We start from the raw sequence: 26312 nt of genomic DNA on the forward strand, positions 1-26312 counted from the left end.
ATCATCTCCCGAGGACATTTTTTTTCATTGCTTTTAGAGAGAGAAAGGGAGGGAAGGAGAGAGAAAGGGAGAAACATTAATCAATTGCTTTTTTGCTTGCACCCTGACTGGAAATCAAACCTGCAACCTGAGTTTGTGCCCTGACCAGGAATCAGACCCTCAACCTTTCGGTCTACAGACAATGACATTCCAACCAACTGATCTACACTGGCCAGGGCAGGACTTATTTTTTAATTAATAAACTTTATTTTTAGAGCAGTTTTAGGGTCATAGCAAAATGGAGTGGAAAGTACAGAGTTCCATGTACTCTGTATACACACACACACAGTCTAGCAACATCCCATACCAGAGTCATATATTCATTACAATCCACGAACCTACGTTGATTTATCATTAGCACCCAAAGTCCATAGCTTACCTTAGGGGTCCCATTGGTGTTGTACTTTCTGTGGGTCTGACAGATGTGTGATGACATGTATCCACCACTGTGCTATCCTACAGAGTAGTTCCACTGCTGTAAAAATCCTCTGTGCTCTGCCTTTTTATCCACCCCCTCCCTTGACTTCCAGCAACCACTGTCTTTTTATTGTCTCCACAGTTTTGCCTTTTCCAGAATGCCATATAGTTGGAATCATACAATTTTAACCTTTTTTAATAAAGATTTTTTAAAGATTTTATTTATTTATTTCTAGAGAGGGAAGGGAGAGAGATAGAGAGAGAGAAACATCAATGTGCGGTTGCTGGGGGTTATGGCCTGCAACCCAGGCATGTACCCTGGCTGGGAATCGAACCTGGGACACTTAATAAAGATTTTTAAATTTTATTTATTTTTAGAGAGAGGGGAAGGGAAGGAAAAACAAAGGGAGAGAAACATCAATGTGTGGTTGTCTCTCATGTGCCCCCTACTGGGGACATGGCTTGCAACCCAAGCATGTGCCCTGACTGGGAATTGAACCAGCGACCTTTTGGTTCACAGGCTGGCACTCAATCCACTGGGTTATACCAGCCAGGACCAGTTTTAACCTTTTCAGATTAGAATTTTTTTGCTTAGTAATATGCATTTAAGTTTCTTGCAAGTCTGCTTATGGCTCAATAGCTCATTTCTTTTTAGTGCTAAATAATATTCCACCCTGTGAATTGGGTTCCTTTTTCCATCTTTCTGGACCAGGCTGAGACTGTCGGATAGTTTATGCAAGAGGCAAAGTAACTAGATCTGGTTCTGCCTGCAGGAGTCTGAAGGCAAGGATGTGGTAGTGAGCAGGGCTCAGCCCCTCTACTTAAGGCTTCCAACATTCAGAGTGACTCCAGGACACCCAGAGATGCAGACAGCTTTCCCACAGGGCAGGCACCTCTGTGTGCTTCGGGAGAAGAAACTGGTAATTTCTCGCTGTTATAGGCCACTCAGGGGGAAGTAGAGCAGGTGGGAGGTGGGGAGGGGTTACCTGGTATTTCCAGGGAGAGCAATCAAAGTGGCATGCTATCCATGAACACTGGGGGAAACCAGGAGGTGAGAAAGGAGCAATCAGTAAGTGTCAGGCAGAGTCAGCTGAATCACTGAAGTGGCCGCCAGGTTCATGGGTAGGAGCGTGACACTCCCAATTGCCTGGTTTCACTCCCACTTCCTTTGGCTCCAGCCTTGAGTTAGAGACACATCTCCTGGGGTATCTTGGGGTGTTGCAGTCTGCTCTGGCAGGATCTGTCAGTGCCCTCTTCCCCCAAGGGTTTCCTGTAGGTCTAATCAGATAGTTGTATATGTGATATGCTTTAAAATTTGTAAATTATCTTCCCTACATTCCCTCATTTTTTTTAAAAAATAGACTATTTCCTAGAGCAGTTTTAGGTTCACAGCAAAACTGAGCAGATATTTGCTCATTTAAAAATTTGATTCTCACATCCACCCTACGAATAGGTAGGCCGGGTATTATCATCTTCACATTTACATTTAGATTAATGACATTGAGAATCACACAGTAGCAAATGGAGCCTGGTGCTGTGGTCTTCTGATCTCTTAAGCCCCAAGACTTTCTCTTGGTTCCCACAGAGCCAAAGTTCTGAATATTTCCTTCCCATAAGCATGGAAAACCCAGACCACCTCTCATTCCCAGAGCTTAGAAGCAAGTTTGAGAAGTTCGCCCAGTTTCCCCTTGACTGCAGGGGCCCCTTTGCGTCCCTGGTGGAAGGTGCACCCTCTTATTCTCTGGCGGAGGCACCTGGACCCAGAACTTGCACGATGTCCTGATAAGCTTCTTAGAGGCGGCATTAGCAGGGATTGGGTATCCCTCCTCTGAGGTGCCCTTCACACCAGGCCCCGCCTTGAACTTAGGATCCATAGGAGAGCTGGGGCAGGAGAATGGGGTGTTCCCTGCTGTCCAGCTTCAGACCCACTCTTTGAGACCCTGGGTTGACAAGTTTTCAGAACTGAGAAGACACCCAGATGTCCAGGTTTGAAGGTAAATGATGTGATTAGCTAGGACCGATCAGCTGGGATGCGAGGTCTGCTCCATTACAGGACACAGGCATACCAGAAAGGGAGAGAGCCTCCGAAGTTTCCTTAGGAGATTCCAAGTGTTGAGTTTATGGCAAGGGACAGGGTGGACAGGGAGACGGTGGAAAGACAATTATAGGGATCAAGGACAAAGAAGGAAAATCAATTATTTTGTAGTTCTCCTTTTGCTAGTCCTTCTTTTGCTTTTAAAGACAGTTGCATTTGTATCTGTAGTGTGGTACTCTGGAAAGACTGGGGCATTAGAGCAAGTCACACCTCTCTGGACCTCCGTGTGTTCGTGTTCCGAATGAGGAGTTACATGAAGCAGTGTCGGCAACTCCTTCTACCTTTCATTACCGAAGATTCTATGGGTCTCTCATCTCACTTCTAACAGATTACTTCACATGCAAAACTGGTCACTTCTAGTTGCTGTTTTGTAATAATCTGTGAACATGGATTAGCGATTTAATAAATATTTACTTGGGCTGGGCCTCCATGCCCTTCTTTGTAAACTGAGGATTCTTGGAGGGCTTTTCATATTCTTTCCTCCTGTGTCCTTATGTAAAATTGCCCTCATGTAGCGCCCAATTCTGCGCCATGCTTTTCACAGACCTTGTGTGTTTTCCCCTCCCAACATTCCTATGGCATAGGTCTTGTTATCACTATGTACATAGCTAGATGCTATTACTACTGTTATTTCTATTAAGTTAAATTAAAATAAAAATATGTGATCTATATAATAATAAGGTTAAAAGGTTAAACTGAACAATAATATATACTGAAAAGTAAGTCTCCTTTTGATCCCTGGCCTTTAGTTTCCCTTCTCCAGATGTCCTTCCAGAGGTCAGCTTTGCATAATCAACATAGGTGCCATACCCATTTCACCCTCAGATAAGGCACTGAGGCTCAGCTCGCCCAGGGTGACACAGCTGGCAAGCAGCATAGCTGGGAATCCAGGCCTCTGACTCTGTTCTCCATGTTTTTCCCACTGCATCACACTGCCTGGGAACTTTTGTGACATTAACTTTTGAGCTTTGTCCTCTCTGGATGATATGGTGGAATTGTTTTAAGTCAGTCTGAAAAAAACATGCAGAATTTTTATGTCTCTGGCATTGTCTTCCACTGTTGTCTCTTTTTGTCTAAAGCTTAAAACCATATATTTTTACCTCCCTTATGCCATTGATAAGGAGAGGTCTGTGGCCTGCGGCACCAGCTAGCGATGACTGAACTCCCAGCAATTCTGGCTTGGACCCAAGGAGTGCTGGCAGACCTTGGTGGACCCGGCTCAGGAGCCTGGGCTGCTGGCTTGCCTGCCCAGCACAGAGGACCCCTCTGTGCTCTTTTCCCCAGGAGCAGGCATTGCTCCCTCAAGCAGGGGGCAGAGGCAGTTTTGCTCCAACAGAAACAACTGTCTTCTACCACAAAGACCCCTGCATGAATCGTTGTTCTTTTCCAGGTGAGGGTTTGGTGGATCCCAAATAAACTCTCTCCTCCTCTCTTTTTTTCTCCTTTAGGTTTGTGGATATCTCTTAGTTGCGCTTCATGGAGAAAACTTCCCTGATCATCCCTCTGAATCCCAGAACAGCCCCCATCTTTCAGTGGATGGAATGAGAGGCTTTCTGTAACCTGGCCTAACTGGTCATCATGGGGAAGTTGATCAGGATGGGGATGCAGGAAAGGCCATTACTTCGGCCAAAACGGCTTCAATGGAGTCGCTTCCTCTTCCTCCTGGGAATGTTGATCATTGGTTCTACCTACCAACACCTGAGGAGCCCCCAGGGCCTCCCCTCACTGTGGGCAGCATTCTCTTCCCAACACCCTGTACAACTGGCCAGCCGGGACCTTCCCAATGAGATGGTGACAGGGAGCAGTGACCCTCCAAAAGCTAGCTCTGAAATGGAGGGTGAGAAACTGACACCCCAAGCCACAATGGGCAAGGAGGAAGTGATGCCTGACATAACAATGGAGAACACCCCCGGCACACCCAGAACAACCGCCAACACCTCTCCAACAATACCCAAAAACAACTACAGCCCAACAGCAGCAGGCACAGAAAGAGTGAAGGGAAACACCCCAACCACACCAAGTAGAGTACTGAGTCAGTACGCCTCAACTGCAAGCAGATCAACGGCAAAGAATTACACCCCAACAACACCCAGGGGAGAAGTGAAGCACTACCACCCAACTCAAGCCAGGGGAAAAGTGAGAAAATACACCCCATCTCCACATGGTAGAGTAGTAAACACTGCCCTGTCTACATTCAGGACAATGGCAAGAAACCATGGGGTCACCCCCAGAATGACAGTGCAAGACAGTGAAACTGTGGCAACCTACAAAGCATTGGAGACCAGCCCCTCCAAGGGAACAGTGGAGGAAACCACCCCAACTACTCTGAAGGGAGTAACTGATAACACCCCAACTTTCCTGATAAATGATATAGAAACAAACATCTTGACTTCTCGGAGTGTGACGGAAAAGAGCACCCTGTCTACCCCCAGAAGAATGGACAATAACAGCTTGACCAACCCTCGGGGGTTAGTGGGAAAGGACAACCTGACGACTTCCCAGGGACCGGCCTTAGAGCCCACTGCAGCCATCTCTGAGGGGCAGGTGACGATTAGCACCACGATAGGAAGCAGCCCAGCAGCAACCAAAGCCTCTACTACTGCTTGGATGGTTAGGAATCTCTCGTCCAGAACCACCGCACCAACCATGGGAATATCCTTAGCCACCTTCTGGGGGCTGGCGAAGAAACCTTCCACAGCACCGAGCACCTCAGCAGCCCCCAGCGCCGAGGCAGACCCAACTACCCAGGTTCGTCACTGTGTGGTTGTGGAGCCAGCTCCAGCCGTGCCCACACTCCCCGCCCCCAGCCTGACAACGGGTCTGCTCGCAGAGACGCCCAGTCCCCGTCCCTCAGCGCTGCCCCCTAGCCAGCTGGACCACCACACCAAGGCAGAGTACCCCCCAGACCTGTTCAGCTTGGAGGAGCGGCGGCAGGGCTGGGTGGTCCTGCACATCTTTGGCATGATGTATGTGTTTGTGGCCTTGGCCATTGTGTGTGACGAGTACTTTGTGCCGGCCCTGGGTGTCATCACAGACAAGCTGCAGATCTCTGAGGACGTGGCAGGTGCCACATTCATGGCTGCCGGAGGCTCTGCCCCCGAGCTCTTCACCTCCCTCATTGGCGTCTTCATCTCCCACAGCAATGTGGGCATCGGCACTATCGTGGGCTCTGCTGTGTTCAACATCCTCTTTGTCATCGGCACCTGTGCCCTCTTCTCCCGGGAGATCCTCAACCTCACCTGGTGGCCCTTGTTCCGTGATGTCTCCTTCTACATCCTTGACCTGATGATGCTCATTCTCTTCTTCCTGGACAGCCTCATTGTCTGGTGGGAGAGCCTGCTGCTGTTGCTGGCCTATGCCTTCTATGTGTTCACCATGAAGTGGAACAAGAAGCTTGAGCTCTGGATGAAGGAGCAACTCAGCAGGAGGCCAGTGGCCAAGGTCATGGCCCTAGGGGACTTCAGCAAGGTGAGAACAGGCTAGCTCAGGCTTCTGTAGCCCCTTTGGGGCAAAAGGGTCGGGGGAAGGCCAGGACTAAACAATAGAAAACGTTGCGTCAGACATCTGGAGAGATGGGTGCTCTGGTTCTCTTGCTATTCGTTCAACATTTAGAGGCCTATTCTCTGCCAGGCACTTATGCTGGGGCCTTTGCCAAGAGCGACCTTGGCTCAGCATCCAATCATCTTCTAAATGGTTGTTGTTATGATCCCCCTTTGGCAGGGGGAGAAACTGAGGCCTAATGAAACCGAACCGCACATGTTCAGAGTCACACAGCAAATAGGTGGTGGAGTCAGGGTTTGAGCCCAGTTTGGTCTGACTGGGTCTTTGGAATGACATTTGAACTGGGCTTTGGGAAATGTCCAAGAAGATGCCAGGCAGGGAAAAGTGATCAACTCTCCATGTGTGTGGTGTCTAGGGTTTACCTAGGGCCCTCACTTTAGTCCTGTTTGTTCACATTCCAGACTTGGAGGGTCTGGTGGCTTGGATGGGGTCTGAGAAAGAAGGGGGGAGAATATTTTGACTTTATTTTGCTTTTAAAATAGTGGAGAAGGTGGGCGCTCCACTCATCCACAGACAAGCCAGCCCTGAGTGCAGAGCCTCTCTCTGTGCGGACAGGAGACTAGATACCAGGAGCGCAAACTCTGGGGCTTTCTCCTGGCCCCAAAGTTCCTTTCCAAGAAATTCTCTGTACCCACGAGGGACCTTCTTACGAAACTCATTGCATGATTCAGTAATCTAGAAGATTAAATCGGGGAAGTCATCTCTGAAAATTCACCTGAAGGTATAGTCTACTCCTTGAGACTCCAAAGTGAGGGCACCCTGGGGAACACAGACCCCACTTCTCTCCTGCTCCTACAGGCCAAGTTTGGGCAAAGGTTGGCTCACCGCCTGCCTGTTTCAGGTCTCAGAGAAGCCCCTGATGTGAGCAAAATTTTGCGTGCAAAGAGTATATGGATTTAGCTACTTAATCCTGAGCAGTTTTGATGAGTGGGCAGGATGGAGACTGAACTCAGAAGCATGTCTGGGAGAAACAGGACGCAAAGGAGATAAAGTGTGCTTCCTTTAGGGTTTTTGAGATAATGTGGTGTTCTGGCTGGAGCACGGAACTGAGAGGCAGGAAACCTGGCTTCTACTCCAATTCTGCCTCTGATTGTGTGACCTTGAACAGGTTCCTTCCCTTCTTTGGGAAAGTGACAAAGTCCAGCTAATCACCAAAAGGTCTTGTCTAGTTCTAACATTCATCGATAATGTCCTGTGTCTGAGTGAGCTCAATTCTGGCAGGCCCAGCACAATGGTTATTTGTCTGATCTGATCAACCGAGCCCCAGTGGCCGTATTTGCAGATTGCCCAAAAAGGAGAAATGTTCTGCCCAAGGTCACACAGTCCAGCAGGTATCAGAACTGGAATCCAGAATCCTAATGCCCCCAATCAGCTCTGTTCCCACCAGGCTACTGCTCCAGGAAGCCAGCTGCTTAAAAAAGAAAGGGAGGCCCAGAGTGTCACATCACTCACTGTGAAGGAACAGGAGCCTCCCTCTAGTGAAGTTCTGGGGTAGGCCTTGCTCTGGGTGGCTGTGGAGCCTGGTACCCTCCTCTGCGAAGAGCATCTAATGCCCAGTGCGCGTCAGGTCAGCAGTTGTCAAAAGGTCAATAACTTGCCTCCCAGTCCTTCATAGTAATTTTGTTTTTATTTAAACTTTACAAATTCTGAATTTGCCATTTCATCACAGCAAAGCTTGCCAAGGATGTGAAGCATGATCATGATTTCAAAAGAGAATTTTTGACCGATTTCAGAGGCTGTCCAAGGGCTTCCATAGCAGCTGTTTGCCAGCCAGTGAGAGCGGGGCACCTCTGTGCCTAGCTGTTTGTTGAAACAGATCCGGGATGAGTTTTGATTAACAGAATTATTTTTTAAAAAAGCAGGTTCAATTACTGGCTACCCTTGAAGGCAAACCTATATTTATTTAAAATTAAACACCTGTAGTTTGGACTTCCCAACACTAACTGCTGTCTGCTAGAAAGGAGTCCAAATAACTCAAGAACTATACCTGTTTTGATTGGGCTTGCCCTCTGTTTCTGTTAGACAGAGCTGGACTAGAGGAGAGCAGCAGGCTGGTGTGTGCGCAGCTAAGGAGTCTGGACTCCCTTCTGAGGACAGTGGGCCCCCAAGATGCAGGGGAGGGACATGATGTGCTTTGCTCTGAAAATCACTGGCTGAGGGGTAGAAAATGAAACAGAAGAAGAACAGATCAGAAGTCAGGAGCTGCTGCAGGAATGTAGGCAGGAGAGTGGAAAGATGAGGCCAGATTTGAGGACTCCCGAGGACTAGGTCTGATAGCTAATTGGATGCGGGCTGTGAGGGAGAGGGAGGAGTTTGGGTAGAGTCTTGGCTTTCCAGCCTAGACACATGAGTGGATCAAAATTAGTGGATGAGGGTGGAAGACTGTGCTCAGTGAAGGGATAAAGTGAAGGGTCCCCACCCAGAGTGTAACCTGGGTGAAGGCAGGACTCAGACCAGGGGTTCAGTAAATGTTTGCTGAATGAATGTTTTTGTAGAAGTCTGACTAATGTGTGGTTAGGGAAATGCGTCAGGGATGTGTGTCTAGAAGGGGAGAATTCAATGATTAATTGCTACATCAGTGGGAGATAGAAATTGGAAATCCAGAGGACACGCCCCCTGAGGGGCCACCATGTTTCCTCTCCAGGTTCCTATGAGTAGCTAGCTGCAAGGGACCCGTTGCTCATTCCCAGAGAGACACATCCATCACAGGTGGCGGGCATGAAGACATCCTCTTCAGTTTCCTCAGCCCCTTTGCTAATTTTCATGAGGAAAAGGGAAAAGTGGGGTGGCGAGGCTGAAGGGAGAAGAGGGAGAATGGTGTGGAGGGAGAGGTGGACGTGGGAGTGTGTTTATAATAAGGGCATATTCTGAGAGCACGTACTGCTGGCACTGTACCCATGAATGAGCCCTCAGCCACACCCAAATGTAGGCAAACATCACGTCCATTTACCTCAATAATCTGAAACGGACACTAGGGAATGTAGATTTGATCTCATGTTCTTATTATACTTGGGAGAAGAAATGTGATTTAGGAAAAACAACGGCAGCAATGAAAACCATGAATGGATGTTAGGAGATTGGGATTGTCACTATCTTTGTGAGTACAAGTCACAGAATATTTCTGCCTCTGTTTTCTCATCTATCAAAATGGCAATAATAACACTAGTTTGTTTACTTCATAGAGTTACCAGTATTGAATGAGAGAATGGATGCGAGGGGCTTCAGAAAGTTAAGGTGCATACTGAGGTTAGAGCGATGTGCTGTGAACAATGAGCCCATCGAGAAGTAGTTGGGCTGAGTAAATCAGAGTTGCAGACAAATCAGTAGGCCTGAGCATCAGGGGACAAAAGTGTGTCTCCCCTGCCCCTCTGGGCCAGAACTGGCCATCCTGGAGAGTGTCCTGGCTCCTAAGCATTCTTTGCCTCCAAGAACTCATTGGATGAAGGTTGGGTATGATGTGCAGGGAGGTGGCTGGGCCAGTGGGGGCGGCGCTGTAGATCCCAGCATCCCAGTGCACTTACAGGTATGTTGGGAAAAAGGCAGGGATTTGTTCAGAAAACCTGCAGTGCCCCGCTCCGTATCCACATTTGTTATTTCTGCTCCATTACATTCATTTGTGAGGCAAATGTGATATTCACCACACCATGGAAACAAGACTCTTTAATTCATCTGTATATTTGTTCATTTGTTCAATCATTTGTTCATTCACTCGCTGTGTATCCAAGCATTCAGACCTCCCCCATCCTTCAACACTTACCCAAATTCTGTTCACTTCAGGAAGCCTTTCTTGTCCATCCCGGGAGCACCTTTATCTGTCCCTCTCATTTCTTGAAACACATTCTGATCTGTCATGTGTTTGTGTGGTCATTTGCCTCAATTCCTTTCGGGACATACAATCTGCATCCTAAAGCATCTTTGAATCCCTACAGCACAGCGTGATGTAAGCAAGTGGGTGCTCGGGAAACAAGAATTAAATGAATGAATATATTGGGTGGATGGGGAGTGGGTAGCCCTAGCTTAGGCAGTATTTTCTTAATTTTCTGAGTGAACAGAAAAGGGAGTGTAGCAATTCCAGTTCTGGTCCTGGCCGTGGAGGTTGGTGGGGTGCAAGAGGTAATGAGAAAGTGAAGACATTACTGGGGTCAGCTGTTAGTGACCTTGCTGCCTGAAGATGGCGATAGAGGCCACTTGGGAGTATCTAGTCACTCACCTTTGTGAGTACCTACTGTGCACAAGACACTGTGCCACAGGTCAGGGGAACAGAGATGCCTATATTGTAAGTTCATTTCATGGCCCCAAAAATAAGAAGTCTAGCTTCTTATTTTTGGTAGACAACTCATATATGTGAAAAGTTAAACAATACATTTTTAAAGTTTAAATGGCAGTAAATGCAAAGTGGCAAGCTGGTGGTCCAGACAGTATATACTGTGCACTTAATGAGCCTTCATCTTGATTCTAGGGCTGTCCCACTTCCCAGCTGACTCCCAGCAGCTCCCCAGGACACTAGCTCTTACTTTTTTACAGAGCCAGACTTTGGCCTCACAACAATGTGCTCAGTGTTGTTATATAGCTTTTTAGGAGAAAGAGAGATCAAATTGACCTCAAATGAGGGTGAGGTGGAAAGCTTTGTATCAGAAAGAATTCACCCTGGCCCTGGCCAGGTGGCTCAGTTGGTTGGAGCATCGTCCCACAGACCAAAAAGTTATGAGTTCAATTCTTGCACATAACTAGGTTGCAGGTTCGATCCCTGGTTGGGTCATGTATGGGAGGCAACTGATTGATGTTTCTCTCTCACATTGATATTTCTCTCTCTGGGGAGAAAAATATTGATGTGAGATATTTTTCCACTCTCTAAAAACCAGTGAACATATCCTTGGGTAAGCATTAAAAGAATAAAAAGATGCCCTGGCTGGTGTGGCTCAGTCAGTGGATTGAGTGCTGGCCTGCAAACCAAAGGATCACAGGTTTGGTTTCCAGTCAGGGCACATGCCTGGGTTGTGGGCCAGGTCCCCAGAAGGGAGTGCATGAGAGGCAACCAAACACTGATGTTTCTCTCCCTCTCTTTCTCCCTCCTTTCCCCTCTCTCTAAAAAAAAATAAATAAAAATTTAAAAAATATTTTAAAAAGAATAAAAACAATTTACCCTGAATTTTCTGAAAATTTGGCAGAGGTATGGAGAAGACATTTTAGGCAGAGGGAAAGACATGGACAAAGTGACAGAAGTTGGAATAGATTAGGTATATTTAGAAGGCCATTCATTCATTTAACACATATTTATTGAACCCTTGCAGTGTTTCCATGCAGGACACACAGGGCGAATGAAATAGGCAGTCTGCCTTCAAGATGCTAGTGGGCAATAGATTTATTTGCATGTTTGCTAACATATCACTAACACACATAAAGTAGGAAAGTGTTATGAAGGAAAAGAGTAGAAGTCTATAGAAGAGAACTAGGTGGGCACCCCATGATCAGGGTTTCAAGGTGGGTGAAGAGGACGGCGCATCCGGGGGACTGAAAGACAGGCGGTGTCCCTGGGCTGCAGCGAGTGGACGTATCTGAGTGGGAGCGATGTGTGCAGGCTGCAGCTGGGCTGTGGAAGGCTGGGTTGTCTCTGGGTGTGTCTCTGTGTTCCAAGCTGAGGGCCTCCTGGAGAGAGAGGGAAGGAAGGAGAAAGCGAGGGTTTCTCCGAACGTCTTGTGACTGCTGTCCCTGTTTGCAGCCAGGTGATGGGGCGGTTGCGGAGGATGAGCTACAGGATAACAAGAAGCTGAAGGTGGGTGCCGTGTGGAATCTGCCGGCGAGGGCACTGTGGGGTCTCGGAGGACAGCCTCAGGCTCAGGGCACTGTGGTCCTGATGCTGGACATCTTGGGCTGTGCTCCGGCCCAGCATGCTCCTGGGGCTGCTGCCAGGGAGAGCCAGGGGAAGAGTGGGCTCCTGTACCAGGGACTTGCAACCCCAGGTGGCCTTGGAGGAGGTGCCAGTTTGGGAGCTAGCCTGTCACTGCTCGCTTTGCCACTAGCCCACTGGATGAGCTGGGGCCTCAGGTTCTGCACCTGTAGGACAACTGGACTAGATGAACTCACGTCCAGCTTTGTAACCCCAACATGCTGTGATTGATCAAAAGCCTAATTACCTGTGGCTTTGGAATGCCCAGGGCTAGGGGAGCCTTCAGAGGGGCACTGGGAGCAGGGGAGCCTGGAGTTTCTGAAGAATTGTCTTAGCTGCCTTTGGCCTATGGGGTAGCTGTGAAGAAGTATGGGGACCTTAGAGAGGAGAGGCTGGGTCCGAACTAAATCTCCCCCATCAGGAGAGAGAATCCCTGGGCCTGTTGTAAAGTACTGTGTTACCACAGCCACTAGATGGCAGAAGAGTTCAGAGGCAGAGGGATAGGGTAGAGGGAAGACGCTGCAAGTGTTTGCTGTCTTTGGATGCTCCTTTGTAAATCTGTGTGTGTCGCTGTGAATAAGTGTGTCACATCTTTGTGTCTGTACCTATAGATTTGTGTATGTGTGTGCCTGGGAAGGTTCTGGAGTACATGGGTAAAAAAAAAGAAATCTGAAACGGGAATCAGAAGACCCAGGTGCCAGCCTTGACTTTCATTTATACCCCTCATGAACTCCTTGAGTTTCCCTTCCTGTCTTGTAGAAGGGGCTCACAGCCTTGTCTCTGGGAGTGCGGCAGTGCTGCAGCCCCACGGTGCTGTTTGTGGACTGCACACTGTCTGTGTGGTGTGTGGGGGAGTGTGTGCTTCTCGGAGTCTGTTCTTGGGCGATGGACAAACCCCTGGTGATGTGCTATCCTCAGCACGCACCGCCTGCTGCTCCCGGCTGGGACCTCAGGGAGTTATTCAGTCGGTAGAATTAGTTGGTCATGGAAGTGTGGAAGGGAGGCTGAGACAGACAGCAGTGTAACTCTCCTGGTTGAGGTGCAGGACGAGGGAGGCCAGGATGAGGCTCCCGTGCTTTTGTGCTGATCTCACCGGGAGGGAGGCCCTCGGGTGGCTCCTCCCTGGGCTCGGCCAGGGGCCCACTGAGACCTGTGCTGCTCTCTCCTGCTCAGCTCACCTCCGTGCTGACCCGAGGGAGCAGCTCAGCCTCTCTGCACAACAGCACCATCCGCAGCACCATCTACTGGCTCATGCTCCACAGCCTGGACCTGGGGGAAGGTAAGCAAGGCCTCCCCAGACCTGCATGATCTCCCTGTCCACTCCGTCCCTCCTGCAGCTGAACAACTGGGACCCGCAAAACTGATAGGCAGTGGGCGGGGTGAGGGTGGGAGAGGGAACAGAGAGGTGGCAGAGGAGAGCGGGTGGTAGTCAGATTGGGAGACAGGGTGGAGACAAGGACAGGGAACTCCCTGGTAGGGGAGGGCACCCCCAGGAGCCACGGCCCTTAGGTATCCATATCCACGATTTCCTGGCTCTCCTGTCTGTCCTCTCTTGTAAAATGAGGAGGTTCACCTGCCTCTGTGAGCCTCGAGTGTCACACGCCGGCACAGCCCACGCTGGGACTGCCCTCAGCACCTTCCCTGCGCAGCCCACTGCCCACAAGTTGGCTCCTGTGTCCCGCAGAGTCTCCTGCCAGGCAGCTTGGCTCAGCTGGTGGGCCAGGGTCACATCTAGGGGAACCTCCTGTAGGTGCCAGAAGCCTGATGGCACTTCCCTTCACTCTGCATTTAGCCCTGGTGTCCTAGGAAGACTGCTAAGGCTTCCCTGCCATGCCCCCCCACCCACACCGGGAGTCCCAAAGGACATCCTGGGAGCTGGCAGGACCACTTTTGGGGATGCTGAGGGTCCAAAGGGCAGTGAGGGCTGTTGTCCAACTTGACAAATGATTGAGGCAGCTGAGACCCTCACCATCCATCTCACCAATTCCTTCCCCAAAGAGCGTCCCCCAACATGATTCTCAGGGCCCCACAAGGCACCCCTCAGGTATGCACCTGCTCTCCTGGAGTCCCCCCACCCTACATCCCTGGAGCTCTGGTGCAGAATTGGGAGTGCAGGCGGAAGGCCCATCAAGGGAAGGTGGGCCTTTGGGCAGAAGCCAAGGGGTCGCAGTCACAGCTGGGCAGGTGGGCGGAGGACTGAGCAGTGTGTGACAGTAGAGACTGACCTTTGACCCCCAGGGAGCACTCTGACGGACCTTTCTGGTCCTGGGACAAATTTGGCAGGCTCAGAAATTCCTCAAGCCCTTAAGTATCTTCTTCAGACATAATAGTGGAATTTGGGTGTTTAAAAGAAGTATAGTGTCCTGTGAAGAGCAGAGTGAAAGACAAGGTGATCAAGCCTTCTGTAGAAAACCCTTAATGAGAGCCTCGGTGGACACTGAGAGCGGCCATCTGCAAGCGTCAGCCCCAGAAACACAGGACCGCTGGGGTCTGAGAGTGGGCCGCAGCCCCTGGCAGCCTATGTGTTCCTGGTGCTGCTGTGCCATGAGGGGAGCTGCTTCTCTGGGTGATGCTTGGCTGCTCCTCAGGAAGTTGCCGACTCTGGCAAAGTCTTAAAGATTTCTCAGTGGGATGGCAGGGCCCCCCCGCCTGGGCCACATCCACGACCAGCAGCTGCCAGCTGGCCTACTTGTCCTAACAGGATTATGTGATGTCCAGGCCAGGCCGAGGTCGGAGGAGATTGATACTAAGGAGATGATCCGCCGAGCTGAGAGCTGAGAGGCCGTGTGAGGGAATGAGCTCTGGGGAGTCAGTGACTGTGGTCCCTCGGAAGACAGTCGTACGTGGTCACTGTGTGCCTGTGTGGCATGGACGGCCCTCACCGAGAATGATTGCTGGCATGCGCTGGGACGCAGCCCTGCTCCGAGAAGCCAGCCCTGGTTCTGCACCCCGAGATTCCATCCAGGGGGCTGGGACTGGCCAGGGCTGTGATGAAGGCCTTCATTCCCGAGACTTTCCAGACACGTGGCTGTGCTCCCATAGGCTGCTTCCAAAGGGCGGTCAGACGTTTCCACCCTTTTCAGGCATTCCAGCTCTTCCCTGAGCGATCTGTGGTCCGAACTCGCAGCCTGTGGAGGGGCTTTACCTCCCGGGGCCCAGCGATCCCACGCCTCTTCTGTGATTTCACTGGGACGAGTGTGTGTGTGTTGGAGAGAGAGACACCCTGTACCTGACCTGCTTTCCTTGGTGGCATGCGCAGTGAGAGGGTAGGCCGTGTGATGAGCGGTGAAAAGGAAAGAGGGGAGCTTGGTTTTCTTGCCAGGCCCTCCAGCCAACAGCCAGCAGATACTCCCAGAGCCAGGACTGGGACCGGAGGAGCCCTTCTTGCTCGGCAGAAGGTGCCAGTGCTCGGTCGGTCCCAAGGGGGCGCTGGGCTTGTTTGGGTGAAGGAGGCAGTGCAGTGCCCGCTTCCTGACACCTCAGCTCTGACGAGGACCTCCTGGGCAGGCCCGCCAGGACACTTCGAGGGGCCACACATGCCAGAGAGATGGCTCTGCAGGACGGAGCCTGTTGCCAGAGGCAGCAGCAGCTGAGCCTACTCTGAGAGTTCAGGAGGCAGGTTGAGAGGAGGAAATTCCAGACCTCTTATGTTTCCTGCCCATGCTGGACCCAGGCAGAGTTTGACCCACCCAGTTTCCCAGACTGCACCTGCTCAGTCCCCCTGGATTATGGACTCGAGGATGTTCAGGGTCTGACCCAAACCCTCTGGAATGTGGGGCCTCATGACTGCAGACGCCGTGGGTCAGCTGCTCTCAGCTACTGTGGTTAATTCAGCATGGTTGTCACAGCTGACACTGGTGTGGCACTTTCTGGGTGCCCGGCACTGTTGTAAGCAAGTTGATATATAAGTTCATTTATTCCTTCAACAACTCTGTCAGATTTCACAGACGAAGAATCTGAGGAACAGAGAGGGTAAGGAATCACCCAGCCTGGCCCACGGCCAGCAAGTGGCAGAACTAGGATTCAAGTCCAGGCTGGCTGGTTCCAGGTTCTGAGCTAAGATAATAATATCAAATTGCAGCAATTAAAGTGTTTTTATTTATTTTGACTCACAGATCCCCACATCACTGTTCTGAGTATATCATGGTGTCACCTTCTCAGGGAGGGGAACCCCGGCTTTCCAAGGTCACCGGCGTTCACAAGGCAGGGCCCACATGGAGTTCAGGAGAGACACCATGGCAGCACCTGGTTCTGTCATCTGTAGCATGATCCTCACCCCACACTGCCCCCTCCCCCAATTACACGGCTGTGAGGGGGCCCCACAGAGCCCCTGCACCTCACTCTCTGCCTCCCACTGAAGTTATGCCTGCAAAGCACCTTGCATGTCTCCTGCAACACAGTCCCCTGACAGAGACCTGCCCTCCCCATTTTCCCTGCCTGGAAACCAGGGCCGCTCCCTTCTGCACACAGTGCTGTGCGCGCCTCCAGTGAAACGTGTGCACAGGCCTCTGGAAGGAGGCGCTGTTTGGGTCCCCGTGTCTGGGGTCCCAGGGGGTGTGGCAGGGAGCTTGGTGGGCAGCCATTTTCTCTTTCCCGCCACAGAGGGAAGGCTTGTGAAGGTGGCTACCAGCAGTGCCCCTGGAGGTACAGTGAAACTCCCAGTAGATTCATAGAAAGTAAGCTGCAAAGGACCTTCCAGATAATCCAGCACAAGGATGGCAGTCACATCTCCCTGTCATCACATCTTCATGCCCTGCCCACTGCAGATCTCCCGACCGATCACACACTCTCCCGGCAAGCATGGAGGAGGATTCCCCTCCAGTCAGCACTCAAGCAGCCATCACGTGGGCTCACAAAGAAATAAATCCTGTTTGTTGCCCCCAGCACCAACCATGTTCTTGTATCAGAAAGGAAATCGGCTTAGATGGGAAGGGACTTGCCCAAGGTCACAGCCAGTTGGTGACAATGCAGAGAATTGGAAACAACGGTTTTGGTGGGACTAGAATCCAGATGTTGTAGCTCCCAGGCAGCCTCTCCCCTCCCACGGCAGCTGCCCTGGCTGCTGGTGACCAGCCCGACCGAGAGGGTGGGGGGGGGCACTGTGGCCCCAGATGTGTTTCCTTTCTCATTCTCAGCCCACTCCTCCAAGAACAAGGACGAGGAGAGCTTGAATCAGGAGGCCAAGGCCGAGCCTCAGGCCAGAGCAGAGAGCAAACCGGAAGGTGAGAGGAGGGCCAGACCAGCGGGTTTTCTCGTGCCACCTCCCACCCCCATGTCCGCTGGGGCTGCGGCTGCCCCTGGCCTCTCAGAGCCAGGCAGCTGGGGCGAGGGCCTGGGGCTGCCCTGCACTTTGCTGTCCATGGTGTCCCACGCCCCGAGCGTGGGCAGGCCTGCACAGCGCCTGCTGTGCCCCCTTTAGATGGGGTAGGCAGGGCCAGGCCGAAGATTGTGGAGCTCCCACTTCTTTGTTGCAGATTAGACTGTTGGACTCTATTTCTTCCCCGCCGTGTCTACACAAGGATGGTTCTGCTAGGGGTGGGCCTGAGACCAGCAGCCCCAGGGAAGAAAGGCCAGAGGCCTGGCAACACAGAAGTCCAGTATCTGTGTGGCAGCTGGAGCAGGGCAGTGAGACAGCCGCTGCCCTGCAGGCTCTGTGCAGCACACCAGTCCGCCCAAGGTGCCCAGGAAGCCTGGGAGGGAGGCAGAGCAGCAGTCATTGTTCCCACTGTATAGACCAGGGAGACTCAGAGAGGTCAAGTGACTTGCCAGAAGCCACACAGCCAAGAAGTGAAAGTGCCTGTACTCGAGCCCAACTCTCCAGACATTCCAAGGCTTCCCAGCTGCCGTCTTTGACTTCATTAGTATCCTCTCCAAGCGGTTGGTAGGGGGACCAGCCAGACCCTTAGGGCTGGGGCTTTGCCCTCTCTCTGCTCCAGTTGCCCAAGCTGTTCGCAGTGACCTGGGCCACACTGGCCAGGGTGGAAGTGTCTGTGAATACGGGGGGAGCAGGGATGGCTCCGTCTTGTCTTTCCACATCTCCGTGGACGGGACGACAACAGTTCACATCACGTCATTTTCCTTTTCTTATCAACAAGAAACTCCCTTCTGAGGCCCTGAAGTGGACAAGTCCAATGGCCCTGAAGGCACTCCCAGCAGCCTCTGCCAGCTGCCCCCAACACCTGGCACCCTTCTGACCTGTCCCGTGTTTATCCTTTAAAGAGGAGGAGCCAGCCAAGCCCCCTGCAGTCACGGTCACACCTGCCCCTGCTCCAGATGTCCAGGATGACCAGGAGGCGGATCCTGGCAGTCAGGTAGGCACCAGCCTCTTCTCAGGTGGAGGCATTTGAGAGGCCCAGGGGAGGGCTTGCCGACTGAAATCCTTGTCCCCAAAGGCCTGAAATGCTGTTTGCGGTTCATTCCTCTGGAATGAACTGTGAAGATCAGATACCTCATGGGACCTGTTAGTTCACCATAACACCCTAGTATGAGTGTGGGAATATACAGGAGAATGGGTCGCCAGCTGTCACATGCTGTAAAAAACTAATGGATAACTGTTAGGGGCTATCAGCAACTGAGGGACAGTGAGACCAGTCAGCTCGACATGCCAGGGGCAGGGGGGCTGGGTAACCTTGGCCTTGTCCACAGGGCTTCCTGAGTCCTGACACTGCTGCTGTCTTTACAGCCTCACAGCCTCTCACCATGCAGCAGCCACATGGGCTTCTCGTCTCCATGCTGTTCTCCCTCCAGCCTTTGGCCCACATGGCCTCTTTCCCCAGAATGCCTTTCCCCTCCATTCTCATCTCCCGATCTCCCTCCAGGCCAGTGAAGATGCCTCCCTCGCTATCAGCCTTCCCTGATCCCCCAGTCTGAATGCCTACGGCACACTGTTCCCCACTCAGGACTCTTATTGCTGCCTTCCTTGTACTTCCAATGAGTCTCTCTTGGTTCCCCTGCTAGGTGGTGAGGTTCCTGAAGGCAGAATCTGTTCTGAGTCATCTCTGTCTCCACCACAGAGAGAAACTCAGAGCACGCAACTATGTTCAATAAGGTTGAGTGACTGGTAATGAATAAGCATTCAGTTTGCAAGTTCCATCAGTTTTTTTTTACTTGATACCCAGAAGCACTCAATTATGTCATACCCTTAAGCCAGCAATTTTGGGTCCAGTGTCTAAGACACCTTCATGGTGCCGTGGGTGCCCTGAGCAGGCCCGTGATAGCCAGCTCAATGAAAAGGGATGAAGAGCCCCAGCGCAGGAAGTGGAGCCCAGCTTGGTGTCCCCAGGAGCTGGCCCTGGGCCTGAGAAGGTGTCCAGGTCCCTGATGGCCTCTCATTCCATGCCCTGCTCTCCCTCACGCCCCCTTCTCTGTGTGCAGGCTCCGTCCCCTCCTGGTAGCCTGGCCCCACTGGCTCCGTATTAGCATGCACACGCTGGACCACCACCCCCGTCCTCCAGTCTGTTCTCCAGTCTGCTGGGGGATCAGACAGCGACTGGCTCCCAGTCCCAGAAGAGAGAGAATATGTTCAAACCAGGTCATGGGCAGGGGTCCAGCCTGTGTCCGATCAGCTCTGGCAGGGACAGGTGGGGTGCTTTGACTTCGGTGCGGAAGAAGGGACTCTGAGGGGTGACAGTTCTTAGAGAAGAGGGCACAGGCCGGGCAGACACTCCTGTGCCTATCGACTTCAATGACTCATCGTCGTCTCCAGGAAACCTCTCCTGATGGGGCTGGGGAGGTGGGGCAGGGGCAACTTCGGACCAAAATCTTCTCGTTCTTCCTTCCCAGTTCAAAGCAAAGCCTCAAAAATATTAACATTTGACTTCATCAGGGATTCTTAACCCTGGTTTGCATAGTAGGATAATTTGGGGAAACGTTAAAAATGCCCAAGCCCCGCCTTCAGTCTATTAGGCCAGACTATGTGGGGCGAGTCCTAGGGCATGAATGTTTTTAAAGCCTCTAGGTGGCTTTAACGTGCAGCAGAGTGGAGAATCACTGAGCATCCCCTGGCTGTATCAGGAAGATGGTCACAGAAAATCTGCTCCACGAGCACACAGGTCATTTGTTCAAGGGCTTGGACCAGCGTGTTGTTATAGACTAGCTGAGAGCCCAGTCTGAGGAGTCTCAGAATCAATGGCTTTGGGGTGCATGGAGTCAGTCCATGGTTCCCCAACACTGGTCTGCAGGGGGCCTGTTGGGGGCACTTGTGAGCATGTTAAAGTAGATTCCTGGCCTCCGCTCCCAGAGATTCTAATTCAGCCAGGCCAGGTGGTGCAAGGAGATGTGCAATTCTAATGAGCTCCCCACGCGCTGAGGTTTGGGAGCCAAAGACCTCATTTGGCCCTGGCCTTTGCAAAACAGGGCAGGTTGGTGGTTAAGCGGCTGAGTTGGACTGGCCATATGCAAATCCCAGCGTCATCACGTACAAACTGTGTGGAGCACGGGCAAGCTAGTTAACTGTTCTGTACCCTGGCTTCTCCATCTATCAGATGGGTTTAATTCTGTCTGTATCATAAATTAGCCGATTCATGAAGCATAGTAACTGCTAGCTATTATTATTATACCACTAAGCATGGTGCCTGACACATAACCCTTCCCCCCCAAAGTAGGTATTATCATCATTTTATACATAGGAGGTGATATAACAGTTTAGCAGGTTAGGGGGCCCAGCAATGTGATGTAACCACCGAAGGATATCGTGCAACATCAGCGGGTGCATAGTATCTGACATGAGGGAGGTGATAACCCTATTAAACTCGGCACACTGCTCTGCATTCAGCTTTAGAAGCTTCCTCATGGGATATAAGCTAATTAGAATGAGTTCACCAGGATGGGACGAGGCTCTGGGCCACTATATGAGGGAAAGACAGAGGGACCTGCGTACCTTTAATGCAGGGAGGAGCGCTGTCTCGTGGAAGACTGATTAGCTTTGTTCTGTGTGCCTCCGAAGAGTAAACGCGTACACAGAGGGTAGCTCCTTGTATAAACGTGGACTTCAAACCGATCGGAGTTGCCAAAGACGACAGAAGCTGCTTTAGGCGATGAGTTCTCTGTCCCCAGTAATGACTGAATAAAGACTAAACCAGCACTGGGTGGGAACGTTGTGAAGGGAATTTTGCTGAATAATTGCACTAGTTTTCTCCTCATACTAAAGTTTTAGATACATTCTGAGAGGATAACAACACAAATAATAGGAAGAAACCGCGAAGGAAAACAAGCAGGGAAGTTACTACATGTTAATCTGTCGGCTTTGGGTTGCAGGACGGAGCTGTGGCTGGAGCTGAGGGCACAGGCGAAATGGCCGGCGGAGACGGCCAAAGTGGGCAGCAGAGCGGAGACGAACCTCAGCTGGAAGCCGAAGGTGAAGTTAAAGCAGAAGGAAAAGGAGATAATGAAGGTGAAGGTGAACTCCAGACAGAAGGAGATGATGGCGAGGTGAGAAACGAAGAAACGGAGGAGCAGGAAGCCAATGCTGAATGTCAAGGCAAAGCCAAAAGTGATGAGAAATGTGCAGGTGGTGAAGGGGGAGGTGGCGGAGGCGATGGCGAAGATGAGGTCCCAGCAGAATCAAGAGGAAATGGTGAAGGTGAAGGTGAACTCCCAGCAGAAGGAGAAGGTGGAACCGAAGAGCAGGAAGTTGATGCCGAATGTCAAGGCGAAGCCAAAAGTGATGAGAAAGGTGCAGATGGTGAAGGAGGAGGTGAGGGAGGTGACAGTGAAGATGAGGAAGATGAGGAGGATGAGGACGAGGATGAGGATGAGGAAGACGAGGAAGAGGAAGAAAACGAGGAGCCTCTGTCCCTGGAGTGGCCCGAGACCCGGCAGAAGCAGGCCATTTACCTCTTCCTCCTGCCCATTGTGTTCCCGCTGTGGCTGACGGTGCCCGATGTCCGGAGGCTGGTGAGGTTGCCCAGCCGAACCCCAGGCTGTCGATATGCAGGGAGGCTGGGAGGTCTCTAGGCATCCCACCCAAGGGGGTGGGAGACAGGGCCGATCAGCTTGGCAGGACTCAACCACAGGGAGGATCTGGGCTAGAATTTGCAGCTCTGGAGGGGACCATGTACCTAGGGACACACGGATGGGCTTGCGAGGCCCTAGAATGGGCTTCTTTGCACCACTGTAAGCAATGTGAACTAGCCGCTCCCTGACTCCTACCTCGTATCCTGTTTTAACAGAGGAATGATGCCACCACACCCCTCCATGTTTCACAGGGTTCCTGTGAAAACCCAGGGTGACAGGTGCTGTTTCTTCCCAGCTCCCTAGTTATAGGGAAAGAGCTGACTAGCATACCCCACCCAAAGGCAGCCCATATTCCGTGTCTGCGTCTGCAGAGGAAGGGGTAGGACAGAGAGAGGTTGCAGAAGCCGCATTACACACCTAGATCGGTCTGGTTCTGGGGCAGGCAAATAACTCTGTCCAGTTTGGCGACTGCTGAACTCACTCCCTACTGTCCGGACGCCCCTGTAGGCCACCAGGCCTGTCTAGGCCCGGCCCTCTTGGGTTCCTCGCCAGAAAGAGATTGCAGCTCAATGGTCTCTAGACCCTCTCCATCATTCCTCCAGCTGATCCCATCACTGATTCTGAGGCCAGAGACCTCTCACCCCTGCAACTTCTCTTTCTTTTTAAACTTCCAAACAGGAGTCTAGGAAGTTTTTTGTTATCACCTTCCTGGGATCCATCATATGGATAGCCACATTCTCATACCTCATGGTGTGGTGGGCTCACCAGGTGAGTGAACAGCAGGCACTAAACCCTGTGTCAGCAAGCCCCAGGGACCCCTTTCTCCTTCAGGGCAAATTTCCAGGGAATGTTAGGGATCAAGTGTTTGTACAGTCTCTACACTGTTACAGGCAGACTTTTTATCTCAGTGACTGTGGTGCTTTTCAAGTGTGGCTCCTCTGTCGCATGTTCACATCGCAGCACAGAAGGCCCTTCACAGTCTGCCCTGACCGCCCATGTTCCCCGCTCTCTCCGCCAGGCACCTCCCACTCCTTTCCCCCTGGTGAATCGTACTCCCACGCGAGAGCAAGCTCAGTTTTGCCTCCTCTCGGGCATCTTCATCAGCTCTGCTCTACCTGGAATTTTGCACTTAGCACAGAGCCGTAAATGTTGTCTCCAAGCTTCTGTCCTTCACTAGGCTGAGAGGGTCGGTATCGTGCTGCTCACACCTCTCTCTCCACCCTTGGTCCCCGGCATATAGCAGGGTGTCCATGGTTCTAGAAATGAAAATGTGACACAAACAGATCTTTGGAGGGGCAGTTCTTTTAGAAGCAGAGGGTGCTGTTGTTTGAATGGCAGTGACAGGTGATAGAACAGATGGACTTTTAGTCCAAGCTAGACAAGAGCAGAGTCATCTCCTGAAGCCGTGAGCAGGGGCCCTGCTCTCTCTCTGTGGCTGTCTCCACCTTGCCCTACCTCCCTCAGGCCGAGGGTGCAGGCCGAGCTCCCTGGGAGTGCTGGGTGTGCACAGAGTCCAACAGTGTGGGGTCAGTGCGTTGAAGAGCCTCAGATTTTCCACCTGCTGTTGCCACGGTTTCTTACTACTCTCACTGTTTACTAGGTCGGTGAAACAATAGGGATTTCTGAAGAGATTATGGGTTTGACGATCCTGGCAGCAGGCACCTCAATCCCCGACCTCATCACCAGTGTGATTGTCGCTCGGAAAGGCCTGGGAGACATGGCCGTGTCCAGCTCTGTGGGCAGTAACATATTTGATATCACCGTGGGGTGAGTGGTGAAGTCGCTTCCTGAGGCACGTTAAGTAAGACTGCAAAACCTTGTGTTGGCTCTGTTCACCGGGTTTCTGCTTCATTCCCTGTACATGGAATCGAAGGGCATTTATATCGTTGGTTTCTATATGGCAACAAAGAATCCCCCCTTCATTTGTCACAGCCAGATGAGATAACAGAACTAAAATGCTGCCTAGTAGATGACTTGAAAAATGAAGTCCATTGAATTCCAACACCAAATACGGTCAAATGCTCTGCTGCTGACCTGCAGGGTTGGGGGTGGGGGGGGACGAGGACTCATTTTCGCTTCCTGATATCCCTGCTCCTTTGCATTTGGAGTCCTGCCAGCTCTACATGCATTTTGTATAAATAAGCAAATGATGCAGCCTCCTGACCCATTCCCTTACTCTCCTGGTTTATTTGCATCCCCCCAGTCACATCCTGGACTTGAGTGGTGGCTTTGGTTTCAAATTTGAATTCGTTTATGTGAGGGTATGGTTGGGGCAGGGAAAGGGCACAAGTGGGGGGGGGGAGGATCCTGATCACTGAAGAATTTAAAGCACGTTATCCTGAGCTGGGCCTTATCGTAAGAATTTAGAGATGAGAGTCCCACGTCCACAGGTCTGGGTGGGTCACACAGACGTGATTTAGTGTGAAATAAAACACCCAGGCCCAGAAAACTTCGGTTTTAGTCTAGTCTCCCAGTTGTTAGCTGTGAGTCCAAGGGCATGTAATTTAATTTTCTTAGTATCCTCTTTTGTGAAATGGGGCTAATATTTGCTGCCATATTTCACAGATTTGTGTGTGTGTGGTAAAATACGTGCTTTGTGAATGGTAAAATACAGCTGAAGCACAGGGGATGAATTCAACATGAGGAATACTCACATTGTTTTTTCCATCTCGCAGCCTGCCTGTTCCCTGGTTGCTTTTCTCTCTTCTCAACGGACTGCAGCCCGTCCCGGTCAGCAGCAACGGCTTGTTCTGTGCAATCGTCCTGCTCTTTCTCATGCTCCTGTTCGTGATCTCTTCAATCGCTTCGTGCAAATGGAGAATGAACAAGATCCTGGGCTTCACGATGTTCCTCCTCTACTTTGTATTCCTGGTCATCAGTGTGATGTTAGAAGATCGAATCATATCCTGTCCTGTGTCTGTCTGAGTCAGTTGCTGTTGCTCAAAATGGACATGGGCCACGGAACCATGCCAGAAGTCATCGTACCTCTCGTTACATTCATGAAAGAACGAACGTGACGCGGGAGGATGAACTGGGAGGCCGAGAGCCCCCCGTGTGAACGTGATCCAGGCATGAAACACCTGCAGCTCCTTGTGCATTAACAGTCTCCCTTCCGGAGGAGTGGAGCTCCTACCCCCGACCGAAACAGACACCAGAAGGACCCCTGGAGTCAGAGGGTTCTCTACACGAGAGAATTGGGGTGAGGGGTGGGACAGGTAGAACAGGACAAGCTCCCGCGCTCAGTTCCCTGATCACTCAAGGGCTGCTGATCCAGAAGGTGCAGGCGTACCTGGCCCTCCTGGCTCCTGCCCCAAGCACATGCTGCGATGTGCGGTTTCCTCTTTTTCTGTTCAAAAACATGGGGTTCTGCCAGGTTCATAATCATTCCCAGTCCAGTTATGGGTGAGTTTGAAGAGCTAAGGCTATAGGGAAAAAATGAAGTATAGCAGGAATCAATTATCATTGGTAAAACATGTACCAGTATTTTATAGCTTAAAAGGACTACATTAGCTCTTATTGCATTTCTGAAAAGTGAAATTAAAATAAGTAACCCAAGAAATTAAAATGGGTAATTTGCCCTTGAACTGGGAGAATGGCTATTTGGGAAGGAAAACTACTCTAAGGGCTATTTAAAAATATGTCCTTATTAGAAAATCCAAGTTAGCACTGTCCCCAGCAAGTGGTCGCCTTGAGGGATTAGACATTCAACACAGCTGTACTGGCTGTGCCCCTCCAGCACACTCTCACCAGCAGTAACAGCTGTTTCTAGTGAGTGAGAAGGTAAAGAGTTCAAAGTCAGTAGAGGCAAGTCTGGTTTATAAAATAAGAGGTCCACCCTGGCTGGTGTGGCTCAGTGGATTGAGTGCTGGTCTGTGAACCAAAGGGTCACTGGTTCTATTCTGGGTCAGGGCACATGCCTGGGTTGTGGGCCAGGGCCCCCGTAGGGTGCACATGAGAAGCAATCACACATTGATGTTTCTCTCCCTTTTTCTCTCTCCCTACCCTTCGGTCTAAAAATAAATAAAATCTTTATAAAAAACCCAAAGAGATCCAAGGGGACAATATTACTTTTGTATGTTAACCCAGATAGTATTATCTAGAGCAAGAAAACTGATTTCTCATGTGGCTTACAAGAGGGTGTTAAGGCAATGAGAAAGGAGAAATTCCCCAAATACCAGCACAATGGCAACCTGGTGAGGAAAAAAGTATTACCACTTCTAGGTAGCTAGTGTAATGGACACATGTTTTAAAAAATTGTGTAAACATTTCCTGTGGAATTTGAAGTGCTTGTATATTAAATACCACCACTTGCTGCTTTTACTAGCATCGAGTTAAGGGACACATTAGAAATGAAACAGT

At 51.0% G+C, this 26312-nt stretch overlaps 1 protein-coding gene across 6 annotated transcripts; it reads left to right on the top strand.

Moving 5' to 3' along the window:
• The first annotated feature begins 2272 nt into the window (after positions 1–2272).
• Positions 2273–25382, top strand: SLC24A1 (solute carrier family 24 member 1). 6 transcript variants are annotated; one of them, XM_036009361.1, is made up of 11 exons: positions 2273–2450; positions 4000–6019; positions 11832–11885; positions 13173–13278; positions 17135–17221; positions 18219–18310; positions 21255–21477; positions 21649–21893; positions 22632–22721; positions 23554–23720; positions 24629–25382. In XM_036009361.1, the coding sequence occupies exons 2-11, from the start codon at positions 4130–4132 to the stop codon at positions 24876–24878; spliced, it is 3204 nt and encodes a 1067-aa protein (XP_035865254.1). In that variant the 5' UTR covers positions 2273–2450; positions 4000–4129; the 3' UTR covers positions 24879–25382. The 6 variants fall into 6 exon arrangements, with proteins under 6 accessions (XP_035865254.1, XP_035865239.1, XP_035865249.1 ...); XM_036009346.1 differs by having other exon boundaries at positions 21255–21893; XM_036009356.1 differs by lacking the exon at positions 17135–17221 and having other exon boundaries at positions 21255–21893.
• The last annotated feature ends 930 nt before the right edge of the window (positions 25383–26312 follow it).

This window comes from Phyllostomus discolor, chromosome 1 (genome assembly GCF_004126475.2).
Source record: "Phyllostomus discolor isolate MPI-MPIP mPhyDis1 chromosome 1, mPhyDis1.pri.v3, whole genome shotgun sequence".
NCBI classification, from domain to species: domain Eukaryota; kingdom Metazoa; phylum Chordata; class Mammalia; order Chiroptera; family Phyllostomidae; genus Phyllostomus; species Phyllostomus discolor.

Excerpts from the sequence above, each read along its gene's own strand:
- SLC24A1 (XM_036009346.1), top strand. The coding sequence starts at position 4,130 with ATGGGGAAGTTGATCAGGATGGGGATGCAGGAAAGGCCATTACTTCGG. Across the intron at positions 18,311-21,254 it reads AGGCGGATCCTGGCAGTCAG|GACGGAGCTGTGGCTGGAGC; the intron begins GTAGGCACCAGC and ends TTTGGGTTGCAG. Across the intron at positions 22,722-23,553 it reads TGGTGTGGTGGGCTCACCAG|GTCGGTGAAACAATAGGGAT; the intron begins GTGAGTGAACAG and ends ACTGTTTACTAG.